The sequence below is a fragment of the Populus nigra genome, chromosome 13 (assembly GCF_951802175.1).
Source record: "Populus nigra chromosome 13, ddPopNigr1.1, whole genome shotgun sequence".
Lineage (NCBI taxonomy): Eukaryota > Viridiplantae > Streptophyta > Magnoliopsida > Malpighiales > Salicaceae > Populus > Populus nigra.
The window spans coordinates 11,499,958-11,517,709 of record NC_084864.1 but is presented as its reverse complement, the minus strand read 5'-3'; the positions used below and the strand labels follow the sequence as shown (position 1 = coordinate 11,517,709).

Genomic DNA, 17,752 nt, shown 5'->3' with positions numbered 1-17,752 from the left:
CCTTTAACCACATGATTTGACCGTCTTCCAATCAGCTCACCGTCCAAACCAAACCTAATTTCCGGGTCAACCATAGCCGCGTCGGCTTAATTGAAAATAAAAAAATAAAAATAAAACAAGACCATTCTTTGTTTGCGCTCCAAGTGTTTTTTTTTTTAAATAAGAAAATAAGCGCAATAAAATAAAATAAAAAAGAGTATAAATAAATAAAAGAAAAGTCCACTATTCTTTCTTTATTTTCTTTTTCTTTCAATTTTTTTTTTATGTAGCAGCAGTTCTTTAGCTTTTACCAATTCAATTCAAGAATTGAATTATCTTTTGCTATAACTTTGAAAAATAAACACATTAATGCGTTCTTGATTTCCTTTCCCTTCCCATTTTTTTGTATTTAATTTTGTAGAGTTGTATTCTGAAAGCTCCTCAGATTCAACCAAATCAAATCAAATGGCAGCATCATCGCTTGGACAGACCACCGAGATCAACTGGGACAAGTAATTCCCTTCTCTTTTCTTCTTCACTCATTTATATTATCATGGATTTATCATATTGTCTTTTTATCTTGTTTTTTGAACCGGAAAATGAAGATCCTTGTACGCTTGGTTTTTATGATTATTTCTTGGAAAAGCAGAAATTTTGACTCGGGTAACAGTAATTACATGAAAATGGCTTGACGGGTTTCTTAATTTATTTGTTTTTTGTTGTTGTTGTTTTATATATATTGTAAATGGATACTTTGGAATAGACAGACCCACATGAGGTTTTTGCTTCATTCGCTTATGGCTCCAATATATATTCATGTTTTTGCATCAGTACTGTATTTATTATGGATGGTTTAAGGAATCCAAGAAACCAGCTTGATGAGCGTGGTTTCTGTTTTTATTTTTGAAACGAATTGTAAGGTCACTTGAATGTCTTTCCTTTCCTTTTTCTTTAATTGGGTTTAGGAGCGTTTGTGATTATAATGAATATTTTCATGATGCGAAATACAAGACTTGAGAAGGTTGTTGTTTTTTTTTTTTACATTATATCTCATTTGAATCCTAAATTTGCATCGTCATTGGCTTATTTTCGCTACCTGTTATCTTGCAGGCTCGATAAGACTAAGTTTTATGTTGTAGGAGCCGGTATATTTACTGGAGTGACAGTGGCACTGTATCCCATGTCTGTTATAAAAACTAGACTTCAGGTTGCTACGAAGGATACTGTTGAGAAAAGTGCATCTTCTGTTATTAGAGGGATACTGAAAACAGATGGGATTCCTGGTCTCTATAGAGGATTTGGTACTGTCGTCACTGGTGCAATTCCTACCAGAATTATCTTTCTTACTGCATTGGAGACCACGAAAGCAGCTGCTTTTAAGATGGTTGAGCCATTTAAATTCTCTGAACCTTCACAAGCAGCCTTAGCAAATGGCATTGCTGGCATGTCAGCATCGCTTTGTTCTCAAGCTGTCTTTGTTCCCATTGATGTGGTATGTGATTCTTGTTCTTTTTAGTATTTATCCCATTGTAAGAACGAAAAAAAAAGAAGCATCCAAGTGACTTTTATTTATCTAGATTGAGGTTTGAATTTTATGTAGTCGCCGAGGTTTGAATTTTATGTTATGTAGGAGACAACTTAAAATTTTAAACTAGGATGCAATTCAAATGTGTTATGTGTCTGATTAAAACCCATTAAGTGAAGAGTTTGTCATATTATCAGATGAACTCTGGTGCACAAAATTTATGAGTACTTCATAATAGGTTTTGCATTTAACATCTGCAACATGCTTAACCCATCCTCTACTTTCTTTTCTTTTTTCCCAGAGAAAAAAAAGGTAACAAAAATGCTGAATTTCTTTGTAGTGGTTCTGTTCAGATTAGCCAAAAGTTGATGGTGCAAGGATATTCTGGCCATGAGAAGTATAATGGGGGTCTGGATGTTGCACGCAAGATTATAAGGACTGATGGCATCAGAGGATTTTACAGGGGGTTTGGTCTATCAGTCATGACTTATTCACCATCTAGTGCTGTATGGTGGGCGAGTTATGGTTCAAGCCAACGTGTCATCTGGAGGTGAGACATGTGATGACATTGCTTATTTTTCCATTTATTTCAACATTTATAAAGAGCTCAATCAATTTAATCTCCTGGGTGAAATAGTTATTGAACATTTTTCTGTCCTTTATTCGAGAGATAATGATGTGCCTTTAGATTTTTTGTTTGGGGAATTAGGATATGGATTGAACTGAAGTCATTATTCCTTATAACATATTTGAGTTGTCACAATCATCAATGGCCTCCAACTACCCTGAGGAGGGTTTCTCAGCTGCAGTGAAAAGTCTCAAATAGTTATGATTAGCTGACTTTAAATGAGACATAGGCATACTGATAATGGTTATAGATAGACAGGAAGCATTGTAAGGTTAGGAATGGAGTTGATTGTATAATGGTTGCTCAGTATTGGGTTTGGAGCACACCAAGTGGCTATGCTGCATGCATGCAAGTATGAAAGTAAGAACAGACTGTTTCAGGATTCTAAAGGTTGAATGGCTGTAATCAAATCATGTTTATGAACTTGTGCATTGTCAACTTTTTCCAATGAAATTGCATGATCTAATTTCCCAGTGATATATTATCTGATTCTTTTGGGCAGGCTTTTAGGCCAGGGTACTGATCGCGAGGGAGCTGCTCCTAGTGAGTCAACTATAATGCTAGTTCAGGCAACTGGAGGAATTATCGCGGGAGCTACAGCTTCCTGCATCACTACCCCTTTGGATACAATTAAGACTCGCTTACAGGTATTCTACCTACTCGAAGCTGAACCTGTCTTGTTTTAAGGGTACACACAACCTGTAAACCAGTGCCTATTTAACCTTCCTAGAAGAATAATCAAAGCATAACAGTGAGTTTTAGCTTCAAATACTCGACCAAACATAAAGACATGGAGCTTTAGTTTCCAGCTGGATGGTTTGGCAGTTGGCTTTGCAATTTCATGTTTAATATTTTCTCCATGGCTTGCTGAATTGAATATTTATCTGCAGTCTTTCTCATCTCCATGGCCCTCATTTTTTTCATATTTCCTTGTACTTTTAGTGCATCCACTTGCAAATATATATATATATATATATATATATATATATATATATTTTGCAATAGATGATAATTTTTATTTGTTACCAGTTCCACTTGTGCTATGTGATCCATTTTTCTTTATAACCCTTTTCTTCTTTTGGGAAGTTTACATCCTTGCTTTAATTTTAACTTGGTAGAAAATATCATCGAGAAAAAAAATATTGCTCATATAATTGCTCCTCAAATAAATGCTAAAGTCTTTTTTCTGAAAATGGATTGTGGAAAAAAGAAAATTTGGAGGCCATTCCTTTGTGCAATGATAAAGTTTTGAGCTTGGGCTTATAACCACAAGGTTGCCTCTGAATTCTCCAACCTCTGAACTAAATGAGGATTTCTTCTTCTTCTTTCTAAATATATTTAAATTCAGCTCACTTAGTTGGTTTTAATTTTAACTTTTTTTCCAGTTCTGCTTTCTGTATTGGGTTTATGTTTCTTCCGAATCCTTGCCTATTTTTGGGAACTTACTCCCTTGTTTTACTTTAACTTGATGGAAAAACATCATTAAAAAAAGAAATATTGCTCATATAAATGCTCCTGAAATAAATGCTGAATTATTTTTTGAAAAAGTCAAGTGAAAAAAGTAAATTTGGAGGCCATTGCTTGGTGCAATGATAAAGTTTTGGGCTTAGGCTTACAACTACAAGGTTTTTTTTTTCTTCTGAATTTTCCATCCTGCAATCTGAATTTAATGGGGATTTTCCTGCAATCCAACCTTAAAAGAAGCTTGTATCTTGTATGTTTGCAGTTCATTTTTTTTAATATGGTTTCTCCTAACTTTGTGGTTTTTATTCTTTAGGTGATGAGTCTTGAAAGAAGAAGCTCTGCAAGACAAGTTGTTAAAAGCTTGATTAAGGATGATGGTTGGACAGGCTTCTACAGAGGGTTGGGTCCTAGATTTTTCAGCATGTCAGCGTGGGGAACCACAATGATATTAGCTTATGAATATTTGAGTATGGGTTCCTTCTCTTTTACCAATATTTTTTTTTTAGAAAATGAGATTACTAATTTGAGAATCTTAACATTGCTACTTTCTGATTTTGGGGCTTCAAAGAACAATGTGGTTTGCAAGTCCCTGACTGCATTTCATAATCTACCTCTTATTTTCCTCCTTGTCCGATTAGCGCCGTTTGGAACCCCCTAAACCTTGTATCTGCACTCTTTCCACCCCCCCTGTTAATTGCATTTTGGAATCCATTTGATTGACATAATTTGAACTGGAAGAATGAATTGGGTTTACCTTCATTTGTTCTGTTTTAATGTGACTGAGAGCCTTGTTTTTTTAAATGTATTGTCACTCATTTAGATACTGACTAAGTAGAGTTTGCAGTCAGATTAACATACAGTATTCATTCATTCCATTAATCCTTAATGGACTGAATGAATAAAATGATTTTTATTGTATGTTCTTTGCCTGTGGTCCTCGACTACTTGGATGCTTAACTGGAGCATTGGAGGTTCCCACATTGCTCCATTGTTGGTATATTTGAGCAACTCTGAAACATGAAGCTGGTCAATAGGTGTCTATAAGCTGTACAGAGATTTTACAATTGAAACTATTCAAGTAAAATTTTGGTGCAATCAGTGTTCTATATACATGTACCAATTTGGGGCTTCACTGTACTACCTCAGATACTGTCAAAATATGCTTCTTGCAATTTGGAAGCTTAGATCAGCGGTTAACATGTCTGGTGTTGGTGCTTCATGAAATGGTGTTACCTTTTCTCTTTCTGAACATTATTTCCAGGTTGGAAATTCATGTAATTAGTTCAAATCCTAGAAGATGAATGGTGGCTTAGAATGCTGTGAAAAAATCATTCCCTTGTTCATTTTTCAAATTAGAAAAGACATAACTTTTTGCTTGAACTTTGTGAATATAAAAAATCATACTCTTATATCTAGAGACTTTCCATCTATGATCTTTAAATCTGAAGACATATCATCTGGTTTAATGAAAGTGCTATTAACATACCAAACTTTATTAGATTGTTGTTGTGCACTTAGGAAGAAATAAAGTACTTGTCCTCCTTTGTTGTTTTCAATAGCATAATCAGCTTCATAGTTTTCTACGTTGTCTTTTTACTAGCAGTACCTTTGTGAATGTTTGGGATTTCTGTCTTTTGCATCTATACCAGCACTCTTTTACTTAGTGTCCACCTCTTTTTCAAATTCATAAGTTGGAGGAAAGAATGTAAAAATATAACCTTTTGTTTTCTGGTTTTTTGCTGGGACTTTTATTTAAAATTTGACACAAGTGTTTTATATATAAACATATTGATTTTTTTGTTTCCTAATCGACGAGGAATTCCACTCACAAGTAATATCTGTACATTTTTTCTCATGTTTGCTTAAGGCTAGGAAAATGAAACAAAAATCATGTTATGCTGTATAAAAAGGTAATGTAATGTAAGTGACTGGTTTCACCATCACCGGTAAAGTGTCTGTAATGACTGGCATGGCCTTTGGGCTACATAATGCTTAGATCAGTTAAAATCATGGATGTAATGACTGGCTATGAATTAAGTTTTTGTAATTGTTTTTTTTTTAATAAATTCTTTGATGTCCAAAGTACACTTATTATGGGCTTGAGGAAGTATTAATTTATATAGTTAACATCTGGCCTTCCTCATGTATTTGCTTATTTATTGAAGTCACAAAGTTCTATGTTCATCTATGGTGACACCTGTGTAGTTTAAAGTAAGGGAATATCAGAGTACACAGTTATTATAGCATAATTTTGAGATACTTTTTTAGGGATTGAGATTTTTATTGGCTGAGAGCTATAAGGTACTTGGATGGTCAGCCAACAATTTACTGATATTTGACCGGGGCCTCTCCTGTTTTTGAAACTTCAATGGTAATGACCATAGTTCATTTTTCAAGGCTTTGATTATATAAATTTTTCCAGTTAGTCTTATATAGGACCTACTATCTACTATCAGACCACATGTCAGCTTGACTATGTTTGTTCTTGCTGGTATTATTATTTTGCTTGTTGATTGCATTTGTTTTTCTATGCAAGATGTTCTTCAAGCAATTGCTATCTATTTGTATGTCTGCAATATGCTAAGTTTGAGAATTCCTTTCTTTTCTCCATTCAGAGCGGTTGTGTGCAAAGGATGAATAGATGTGAACCTGCTATTGATCAATGGTAGAGATTTGGTTCTGAAGGTGGCTTGATCAAGTTATCTTTGGAGTTGGCATTTTTACACATGCAGAAGAAACTTTTCTTGTATTCCCAACCCTGATACAATATTGTTGGTCTAGTCTTTGGCATTACTGCCACTGAGGAGCGAACCTCCTATTGAATCTGGATTAGTTACAGAATTTTAAAGACTTTTTAATCTGCCTGAGATTCTAAGCACCGATTCTTTTACTCTCTCTAGGAACACAAGGTTAGGATAAATGAGTCAGTTAGATGCTCCACTGGCATATCCATTTTTCATCTTGCATAGCTAGTGTATTCTTGTAGCAAAATATTTTATCCGTTGCAATTATATTGTGATTTTTCCATTTTGAACTCGAGAAATTTTAGTGTAGTATCTGGAAGACCACAGAGTTACGTGCTTTGGCAGAAACATTTGTATACCTGAATGAAATCTCTTTTCAATAATAAGGTTTGATTACTCTTTGGAACTCATTTCCAATACATGGTTCTCTAGTTACATGCAAAAGTTGCAGGTTGTTCAAAATGGTGGTTATTTTGGTTTTGGTGATTTAAGCACTCATTACCGCAATATCAGCAATGAGAAAAAGCAACTACTGAAAATTGCTCTTAATGGTGAAGGGATTATACATCAGGCTTCCTCGGAGTGAAAGCTAGCCAAAGATGCTTTTGTTTACTGAAGGTGTTATTTGCAGCAGTTCGCATGCCGTGCATCTGCTTGCATAATTGTTACAGTGCTTCCAGCTTGGATATTTAGATGGTGATGTTGGATTCTGTTGCAGCAAAACAGTTCTTGTGCTAGGATTTTGTTGCTGAAGAACAGTTCTTGTGCTAGGATTCTAATGAATCGCGGTGTGATTTTTGTATTTAATGTCAGAAGGTAATGCATATCATCCATATTGATATATTCGTCTAATTTCAGGGAGCAATGAACATAAGTGGATAGTGAGATTTGGGATTCATGCTTGGAAATGTTCTCACGTTTTGGGTTCGACAGATTGAAACAATCTGCACATTTCTTCTCTCTCTTGTTTCATTGAAGTGAAACAAACTACACCGTTAAAGGTGTTAAAGGTGTGTTTGAAAATGTGGTAGTGATTGTGGTTTAAAGTGTTTTTTGTTTAGAAATGTATGAAAATAATATATATATTTTTATTTTTTTAAAATTATTTTTGATATTAGTATATTAAAACGATCTTAAAATATAAAAAAATAATAATTTTAAGCATGTTTTTTTTCAAAATTTGGTGGAACACGGTTTGAACCCCGTTTCCAACAAGGCCTAAGTATAAAACTAAAAAGTATGAGTCATTCTCTCGTACATTATTGTGGATGGATTGCAAAATTTTTTGTTTTTCAATTTGGTTCTTAAACTTTTTATTTGGCAATTTAGTTCTAATTAAAAAATAATTGATTTTGATTTTTTTATGAAAGAGTGATTGAAAGAAGAGGGATCTAAATGAAAAAGATACCAAATATGGTGGCGTGCTTTAAGTTTTGAAAATGATGCATTTTGGTCCTTGAATTTAAAAAAAAATAAAGATTATACAATTTTGATACCTCAATATTTTGCAATTTAATTTTGGTATGAAAGTTTATTCTTGTTATTTTTTAGTCCCTGGTTGAGAGAGGTCACTGGATTTTAGTAGTTGAGAGAGAATCATGTCGTTAACACTGATTTAGAGCATTAAAAAGGATGATATTTGTATTAAATAATTCTTTTTAACTAGGAGAGTTCATATTAGATGTTTTTTTTTACTTTTAAAGTTCGTGAAAAAACAAATATGATCTCAGGTTGATTTTTGGTTTCAGGTTCATTTATGTTTTTTGGAGGCTTTTTTGGTTTTTTTTGAGGTTATGAATAAGTTTATCATGGTTTTTAAGGTTTTTTTTTTTATAGGTGTTTTAGGTCAAAATGAGTTTTTGGGTAAAAAAACTTGGGTTCTGATTTTCCGACCACTACAATAGTTGGAATCTAGGCAAGATCAGACGACGCGTTATCTATCTAAACAGGTGATGTGTTGTCTGAATTAAAAAAAAAAAATAGAGGTGGACGACATGTCATCCACTCCAAGTGCAACAAAAAAAGGAGCTTCGTTAGGCGAGCTCTAATGAATTGGGTCAGGCCCAACAACATTTGATCTATTTTTCCCTTATTTTTTCAATTAATGTTTCTTTTTATATGTTTTTTTATAAAATAAAAAATCATTTATATTTAGATTAATACCTCTTTTTTTTTGTTTAGAATCTCTTTTAAATGATGATTATCTTCTGGTTATGTTTTTAATTTTTAAAAAGGTTTTTCTAATTTATTTATATTTTTTTTATCTTTTGTATATATGAACTAGATTTTTGAAAACAAAAAATATTTATTTTTAAATAATATTTCTAATATGTGTAGCGTTGCATAATATTTTTTTTTATTCAATTAATTTAATGTGTTTTTCTATTTCTATTATCGTTTGATTGAATAAAAAAACATTGTAATAAATAAAATTTAGCAAACATAATTGTTAAATGCTCCGTCTTACAAGATTAAATATCTTGATTTGTATCTATCTCTTGAATTTTTAAATTTTATTTTTAGGTATTGTTAATGACTTTTTATTAGTATACATAGTTCTTGGTTTACTTGATTACATGTATGCACAAACGTTTTTATCTACACTTTAATTTTTTGAATTATAGAAATGCATTGAAAAAATCTACATATACAATACTTTTATATATAAAAAAATATCAGACTCGCGGTGAATCGTGGATTATATAACTAGTAAGTACTTAAATATTGAAGTGATAAAAAATAACATAAAGCACTTGATTGGGATGAATAAGCACTTGATTGGGATGAATATGACATTGAAGCTAAAATTTTTGATAATTTTAGTTTTTTTGTGGACTAGAATCAGAATCATATATTAAAATTTGACGAGGATGATGAAAATGATGGCAAAGGAAAAGATTTAAATGCAAATTTTTTAATTAGTGATCTCCATGAGAAGATATCAAAATTAGATGTGGTTATGAAGCATACCGTGAAGGATGTGTGTTTAAGAAAAAATTTAGAATTAATGAGGTGAAAACTGATGCTATTGCAATTCAGCTCATGCAAGACTTTCAAGTCGTTGGCAGTATCCAATTCGAATATTATAGACTTCGTCAAAGGTAGCTTACAAAGAAAGTACCCATAAGACATGATTATAATAAAAAGTCGTTGGCAGTATCCAATCGAATATTATAGACTTCGTCTAAGGTAGTTTACAAAGAAAGTACCCTTAAGACGTGATTATAATAAAAAGTCTATATTTCCTGAAAAAAGGAAAAGAAAAACACTACAAAGCTGAGAAAGGCAGACAATATCGATTGTCAAAATCTGAAGGATACTCAAATGAGTTTCGGAAATATTGAGGAGGGTGTAGGAAAACCTGAAAATGTACGAGAGAACACAACCCCATCATGGGTTGCTGTAATGTGATAGAATTATGGAATGAAAAACATATTGGAATGAGCAATAACTATTACTTGATTTTTCTATTTTCTGGTTGTGCAATTATCAATCTGTAAGTGTTTGTTTGGAATACTAGGAATAGTAATCTAATGCATGAGAATAGCGTAGAGCAGCTCAAAATCTAATTAGAATACATCACGTTAAATTTGTGTTTAGTGGAGACTATGAATGATAAGTTGATAAATCCAATTTGGGTAATGCTCATAGGAGCTGGCAGGCATTGTATCTAAAGGTTTATCTGGGGGCGCACTGTATGTGTTTGGAACACTGATTTTTCACAGCAAATTCGATTGAGGAAGATGAAGAAAGAATCAATAACCATGCCTTTGTTCTAGGAAGCTGGGGATTAGTTTTGCTCGGTGTCTATGTATGAACTATGAAGGGCTAAAATCGAGTGATAGACTAGAGGATGGTGCTTAGGATAGCCTCGTTTCTGTCTCCGTCTCTGTAGTCCCGACTCTCTTTTTGGCTGTTGTTTTAGCTGTCTTGATTTGTGGCATTTTGCCTTCTATACCTGAAGATTTGGTTCATTTTTTTTTGTGTCTGTTTTTTTGTTCTCCCTTTCCATGGTAGCTTTTGTTGTCCTGTGTTCTACAAAGATTGGCTTATGAAGGAAAAAGAAGACATTGTCACACGATTAATTCAATTGAAAATGAAAAAAAAAACCCTTAATAGTTCAGAATCATGGAAACGAGTTTGGAATATCAATATTTATGAGCAATGCAAATTAGGACCATCTACACTGTTGGCATTTTTCTCAGCAGTTTGTTGAAGCTGCAATGCAAATTCAAGGCCCCAAACGACATCACCCATTTTAGGGCGTTCAATTCCTTGACCATGTAAGCAACTGTTAGCAATCTCTGCAAACTTATTTAAAGAGACAGGGGAAACCTCGCCCTTTAAATGTGGATCCACGATCTGATCAAGGGTTCCTCTTTGGTAACATTTTCGTGCCCAGTCAGCTAAGCTTGCTTGATCTTTCGGTAAACTTGGAATCACTGGTGGCCTTGCACATAGCACCTCAAACAAAACCACACCGAATGAATAAACATCAGATTTCTCTGTTAGGTGTTGCCTACGGTAGTACTCTGGATCCACATATCCAATGCTACCTCTAACTTGATAGAAATCTTAGAATCCAGAAACTACAGTTTTAAGTATAGAAGAAATAGATACAAAGGAGCAGAGTTGAGTAGAAAGATCAATACTTTTAATTAATTTCAAATGCCTATATATAGGCTTACATGGAACTTGGAATGGATTGAAACTCTCAACAAACTTGAGAGATTATTGGAATTGAAAATAACAAACTGCAGCAGAATGTTACTGCTGCAAATCCTGAAGTAGAAAAACGATTGCATAAAATTCAAATAACATAACTACACTTAACTCTATCTATCTCAAGGCAGAATCTCATAATTCTAACACTCCTCCTTGAGACTTGCCTTGGACAAACCAAGTTTCATCCTTAGAAATTCCAGCCTTGATCTAGGAAGAGCTTTAGTCATTATATCTGTAAGTTGAACATCTGTTGGACAATAGTGTAGCTTTATAAGCAGATTCTTCTCAGCTTCTCTTATAGAATGAAATTTCACATTGATATGCTTGGTTCTGCCATGTTGAACCGGATTTAGAGCAATAGCAATAGCAGATTTGTTGTCACAATAAAGCTCAGCTGGTGAGCTTTGATCTTGACCCAAATCAGCAAGCAACTTGTTCAACCAAATTGCTTGATTTGCAGCAGCTGCCATGGAGATATACTCTGCTTCTGCAGTTGATTGTGCCACCACCTCTTGCTTCTTTGCATTCCAACAAATTGCACCTGAACCAATGTTAAAAACATACCCGGAGGTGCTTTTCATGTCATCAACACTCCCTGCCCAGTCACTTCTGCATAACCAATTAGTTTTACTCCTCCTGTCTTCAAGTACCAGATGCCAAGATCAGCTGTTCCTCTAATGTACTTCAACACCCTTTTAGCAATTCCCATGTGAATATTGCTAGGTGAGCTCATGAACCTTGACAACAAACCAGCTGGAAACATTAAGTCAGGTCTAGTTGCTGTCAAGTATAGTAAACTGCCCACTAAACTTCTAAATCCAGAGGGATCTTCAAGTTTCTCACCATCATTCTTTGAAATCTTCTCATTTTGTGCCAAAGGAGTTGCTACTTCTTTGCATGACTCAAGTTTGAACTTCTTGAGTATATCAACAACATATTTCCTTTGTGAAATAAAAATACCCGAACTACATTGATGTATCTCCATTCCAAGAAAGTAGTTCATAATGCCAAGATCAGACATTTCAAACACATCTTGCATTTCTGTTTTGAACTCTTCCAGCAACTTTGCATTGCTTCCAGTAACTAGCATGTCGTCTACATAGAGTGAGATCACCAGCTGCAGACCATCTTCATCTTGTTTCAGATACAAAGTAGCTTCATTTTCACTTCTCTTGAATCCCAGTTGAATCAAATGAGTGTCAATTCTGCTGTACCAGGCCCTTGGTGCTTGCTTCAAGCCATAAAGAGCCTTGTGTAGCTTGTATACTTTGTGTTCATTACCAGCAACTACAAAGCCTTCTGGTTGCTGAACATAAATCTCTTCAAGAAGTATTCCATTTAGAAAAGCAGACTTAACATCTAAATGATATACTCTCCATCCTTTTTGTCCCGCAAGAGCAAGTAGGAGTCTTATAGTGTCATGCCTAGCTACTGGTGCAAAAGTATCTCCATAATCCACTCCAGCAACTTGAGCAAAGCCTTTAACAACCAATCTAGCCTTGTGTTTGAAGATTGAACCATCTGGATTGAATTTGGTTCTAAAGACCCACTTCACTCCAATTTCCTTTTTATCTTCAGGAAGTTCAGTCAATCTCCAAGTCCCATTTCTTTCAATGGAATCAATTTCTGATTTCATTGCTTCAATCCAAGCTGGAACTCCTGCAGCTTCAGTATAATTTGTAGGCTCAGCATGTACAAGATTACATCTTTCGTACACATCACACAATGGTCTAACCTTAAGTACTGCTGTATCTGAAGTTGCTTTAATGTTTTGTTGAACTTCAACACCAATACTTCTTACTGCTGGTTCAAGTGCAGCTGTGATATTCTGATCAACTCCTTTTAAGTCCCAATTCCAGCAGGAATTCTCATCAAAATGCACATCTCTACTGACCTGAATTTTAGCTCCATTCAGATTGAAAATTCTGTAACCTTTTGATTCTGTCGCATATCCCACCAGAATTCCTTTCTCTGCTCTTTCATCCAGTTTCCCTCTTTTGGCAGATGGTACAAGAAAGTAGCACAATGATCCAAACACTTTGAGATGTTTGGCAGTAGGCCGGACACCAGACCATGCTTCCAATGGTGTTTTGCTTTGAATAGACTTAGTTGGAAGTCTATTAAGCAAATATACTGAAGTATTTACTGCTTCAGCCCAAAGAAACCTTGGCAACTTCTTTTCAAACAAGATACATCTGGACATCTCCATCACAGTTCTGTTCTTCCTTTCAGAAACTCCATTCTGTTGTGGAGAGTATGGAATTGTCAGCTGGTGTACAATCCCAGCTTCTAAACAAAAGGCATTGAACTCCTTCGAAATATACTCTCCTCCATTATCAGTTCTCAACACCTTGATCTTCTGTCCACTTTGAGTTTCAGCCATGCTCTTGAAGTTTTTGAACATTAATAGTGCTTGTGACTTGGTTTTCAGAAAATAAACCCAAGTCATTCTACTGAAGTCATCAATGAACAATATAAAGTACATATTATTGCTCAAGGAGGCTGTGCTCATTGGTCCACATATGTCTGAGTGAACTAACTCCAGCTTGTGAGTTGCTCTTTTAGATATACCTTTGGGAAATGGTTGTCGGTGTTGCTTTCCCAGTTCACAGCTTCCACATGTATGAGCAGTAACATGAATTTCAGACATGTTTTCTACCATTCCAGTATCATACAGCAGCTTTAATGAATTGAGATTGTAATGACCAAATCTTTTGTGCCAAAGAATGCTTTCATCAATCTTAGCACTAAACACATGTCCTTTAACAGCATCAAGCTTCAAATAGAAGCTATTACCATCCATTTTGATTTTTGCTATCTCTGAATTATGTGTATCAGTAATAAAGCAAAATTTCTCTTTAAAAGAGACTTCATAACCATTCCTGAGCATCTGTGCAACACTAAGGAGATTTTGATCTAGTTCTGGAATGTAAAGAACATTTGTGATGGTTTTAATACCTTTATTTGTGCTGACCGCAACAGTGCCTTTCCCCTTAGCCTGCACAATATCTCCATTTCCCAACTTGATCTTCGGTTGAACTGATCTGTCAATAGAAGAAAAGATTGACAGAAACTTAGACATGTGACTTGTGCAGCCACTGTCTATAAGCCATGTATTTAGTTCAGAAGTATTGCTAGCTTGTGATGCCATAAACAAATGCTCTTCATCATCTTTGCCTTCTTCAGAAACATTTGCTTGTTGTTGTATTTGTTGCTGTGATTGTTTCTTCTTGATTCTGCAAAATTTCTCACTATGACCCAGATTATTACAGAACATACACTGGAGAGAAGGTTTACCCTTAAACCAGCAATCTTTCTCAGTATGATTAGTTCTTCTGCAATAAGGGCATGGTAAGAAAATCTGTCTTCTTGAAGGTGTATTTGTTTTCCTTTTAGAAAACTTGACAAGTTTGTTTCTTGGCAGGTTACCAGCACTCCTTCCCTTGTTGTTTGCTTGGAAAGCCCCTTCAACAGCCTCATCATCTCTCATATGAACCCTTTGCTCCTGTACGTGTAGTTTGCTAATTAACTCAGCAATAGTAAGATTTTGCAAATCACAAGATTCTTCTATTGCAGAGATTTTGGCTTCAAACTTTTGTGGGACTGACATCATAAGTTTTTCTACTACCTTATGATCTTCAAATGTATTTCCAAGAAGTCTCATTTGATTTACAACATCCATTAATCTGCCAGAATAATCTTTGACAGATTCATTGTCTTTCATCTTCATCAACTCAAATTCCCTTTTAAATGCAAGAAGCTTAACTGCTTTGACTCTGTTGCTCCCTTCAAATTCAATTTGGAGCTTATCCCATACTTGTTTTGGTGTTTCCAGATTCATTATTTTGGTGAAAATATGATCTGCAAGTCCAGAATGTAGGCAGGTAATGGCTTTGTCCTTCTTGAGTTTTTCTTCTTCATGTGCTTTCATTTGAGCGATTGTGGGATTTGCATTCAATGGTGGTGGATCAGAATCAGTCACCACAACATTCCACAAGCCTTGAGATCTTAGATAAAATCTCATTTTGACAGCCCAAATATGATAAAGTTCACCACTAAACATTGGAATTGCAGATGCTATATTACTTGAAGTAGACATTGAAATAGAAGGAAAATAACTCACTAGTATTTCTGCTCACCCTCTCTGTGTTTAGCACTCACAATACTTGCCTCACCCTCTCTGTGTTTGTCACTCACAATACTTGCCTCACAGCCCGTATGATATAATGCTCTGATACCACTGATAGAAATCTTAGAATCCAGAAACTACAGTTTTAAGTATAGAAGAAATAGATACAAAGGAGCAGAGTTGAGTAGAAAGATCAATACTTTTAATTAATTTCAAATGCCTATATATAGGCTTACATGGAACTTGGAATGGATTGAAACTCTCAACAAACTTGAGAGATTATTGAAATTGAAAATAACAAACTGCAGCAAAATGTTACTGCTGCAAATCCTGAAGTAGAAAAACGATTGCATAAAATTCAAATAACATAACTACACTTAACTCTATCTATCTCAAGGCAGAATCTCATAATTCTAACATAACTACAGTGCTAACATGGGTTTGGGATGTACTAGTGGGACCCAATCTGGACAGCCCAAAATCTGAAACCTTAGCCACCCAATTCTCATCTAACAATATGTTTGTTGACTTGACATCACGGTGAATGATTGTGTGCTTTGCTCCTGAATGAAGATAACGCAACCCTTTTGCAGCACCAATGCATATTTCTAGCCTTTGCTTCCATGGAAGAGGAGAGTTCTTTGTTTTGTATAGATGTTCTCTAAGGGTGCCTCTTGATATGTAATCGTATACAAGGATCATCTCGCCATGATCATCACAGTATCCAATCAGTGACACTAGATGGAGGTGGCGCAGATTGGATAACATCTCAATCTCTGTCCGGAACTCACGTGTCCCTTGCTTTGATGATGATTCTAGTCGTTTGATGGCTACCGTACCGTATTCAATGTATCCTTTATACACAGTACCAAATCCCCCTGAACCAATAATATTTTGATCATCAAAGTTTCTTGTTGCTTCTTTGATTTCGACAAATGTAAACCGTCGGCAAAGATTAGTAGGTAGTGATGAAGAGATTGTAGTCGTGGATTTAGATGTTTGTGATATTATAGTCCAGGAGGATTTTTCCTCACTCTTGCTAGGGTCCTTGACTCGCTTCTGCTTGAAAGCAAAGAAATAAAGAATAAGAGAGCAAGCAAATACTGCACCTATGGAACCTCCAACGATGCCTATAACCGTAATTATTGATGATCTTTTGCCCGTTCTTCTCTCTGGATGTTGTTCTGCTGGTGGAGGAGCCACTGTTGGCTCAGGGTTGAATCCTGCAAGATTTCCGTCTGTTTTATTCAGCTTGAATATTTCCAAGCCATTCAAGATTGCATCAGCATAAGTAGGTTTCAGTTCTATGTTAGGGTGTAGTTCGAGCCACAAGTCCTGCTTGCTCTGGCCCCCTGGAGGGACCAGCACGATGTAGTCTTTGTAAACTGGAATGCCGTTGCCACCGCTCATATGGATCACATCTGCATCATACTCTGCTGTTTGATTGTTGATGAATATTAAAAATATCTGTTGATTTTCATTTATGAACTCCTTTCGGGTCTCACAAAAGTGGAGTCTAAGGAGATAAAGGAAACCAGCATCAACTGGGAAGATCCATGTGAGATTGTAATTCATGTTAAGACGTGGTTCAGGACCCATTGAACGCATAGTACTATATACCATAACAGGTGCGGAGTAAGCTGGCGTTTTGGTTGTGTACTTTATCTTAACGCCTGGGAGATATGGAGTGTTTCCAGCTTGTCCAATGAGATACTCTAAATCTTGATTCCATGTCCTGTACATGCCAGTATCTTCCATGTCCTGGATGCTGAACTGGAGCATTGGAGGTTCCCACATTGCTCCATTGCTGGTATATTTGAGCAACTCTGAAACATGAAGCTGGCCAATAGGTGTCTATAAGTAGTGTTGTTACCCATATTCGGAAGAAATCCAAAAAAAAAAAGATTGGAGCGAGAAAAGGATGCTGGAATTGGTTGAGGAGGTTAAAAAATGCAAGATGTTGAAATTTGACAATATATTTTTGACTGATGGAAGCCCTGTTGACAAAGAAAATTCAAGTTGAGAAAGAAAAGTCTAAAGTGATATTTATGGACTCAATTAAATCTTATCTAAGGTTTAATTGAATTTATGGAGGGTTTGATTGTAAGAAAAATTGATTTTAAAGTCAATTTAGGCTTTTATTAAAGTTCTGGGGTCCAATTATAATTTTGAAAGAGTTGATTTGGCCAAATCAGGGGTTTAATTGCATAATTATTAAAGTTTGATGGTAAATTAGGGATTTAATTGAAACAATCCAAGACCAAGGACCAAACTAGAAAAGGCACTAACATTAAGGGATCCAATTACGATTTTGTTGGGGATTTGATTACAAAACTGCAAAAAATTCAATGGCCAAATCCAAAGAACCCAAGCGGCGCCGTTTCCACCATTTCACCGTCTGCAACAGCTGATATTCTGTGATAATAAAGGAAGGAGATGTTAGCAGCGATAATGGAGCCGTTTCCAAATCAAAAAAGGAGCGTATCGCGGCTGACAACCCTCGCCACCGTGATGCACGCTGGCTTACCAAAAACACTCTCTTCCTCTGGCTATAAAAG

At 35.3% G+C, this 17,752-nt stretch overlaps 2 protein-coding genes across 4 annotated transcripts; one reads left to right on the top strand and one right to left on the bottom strand.

The window, feature by feature from the left end:
* Positions 1–200: 200 nt before the first annotated feature.
* Positions 201–7,283, top strand: LOC133671343 (uncharacterized). 3 transcript variants are annotated; one of them, XM_062092075.1, is made up of 6 exons: positions 201–491; positions 1,090–1,471; positions 1,858–2,054; positions 2,635–2,779; positions 3,910–4,063; positions 5,865–6,201. In XM_062092075.1, exons 1-6 carry the CDS (start codon positions 445–447, stop codon positions 5,885–5,887), a joined length of 948 nt encoding a protein of 315 aa, XP_061948059.1. In that variant the 5' UTR covers positions 201–444; the 3' UTR covers positions 5,888–6,201. The 3 variants fall into 3 exon arrangements, with proteins under 3 accessions (XP_061948059.1, XP_061948057.1, XP_061948058.1); XM_062092073.1 differs by lacking the exon at positions 5,865–6,201 and adding an exon at positions 6,898–7,283 and having other exon boundaries at positions 202–491; XM_062092074.1 differs by lacking the exon at positions 5,865–6,201 and adding an exon at positions 6,212–6,750 and having other exon boundaries at positions 204–491.
* A 3,194-nt stretch (positions 7,284–10,477) lies between these two features.
* On the bottom strand, positions 10,478–16,941 carry LOC133671284 (receptor-like protein kinase FERONIA). Its single transcript, XM_062092008.1, has 3 exons — positions 16,304–16,941; positions 15,613–16,072; positions 10,478–10,898 (listed from the first exon to the last, which is right to left on the bottom strand). The coding sequence occupies exons 1-3, from the start codon at positions 16,935–16,937 to the stop codon at positions 10,496–10,498; spliced, it is 1,497 nt and encodes a 498-aa protein (XP_061947992.1). The 5' UTR covers positions 16,938–16,941; the 3' UTR covers positions 10,478–10,495.
* Positions 16,942–17,752: the final 811 nt, after the last annotated feature.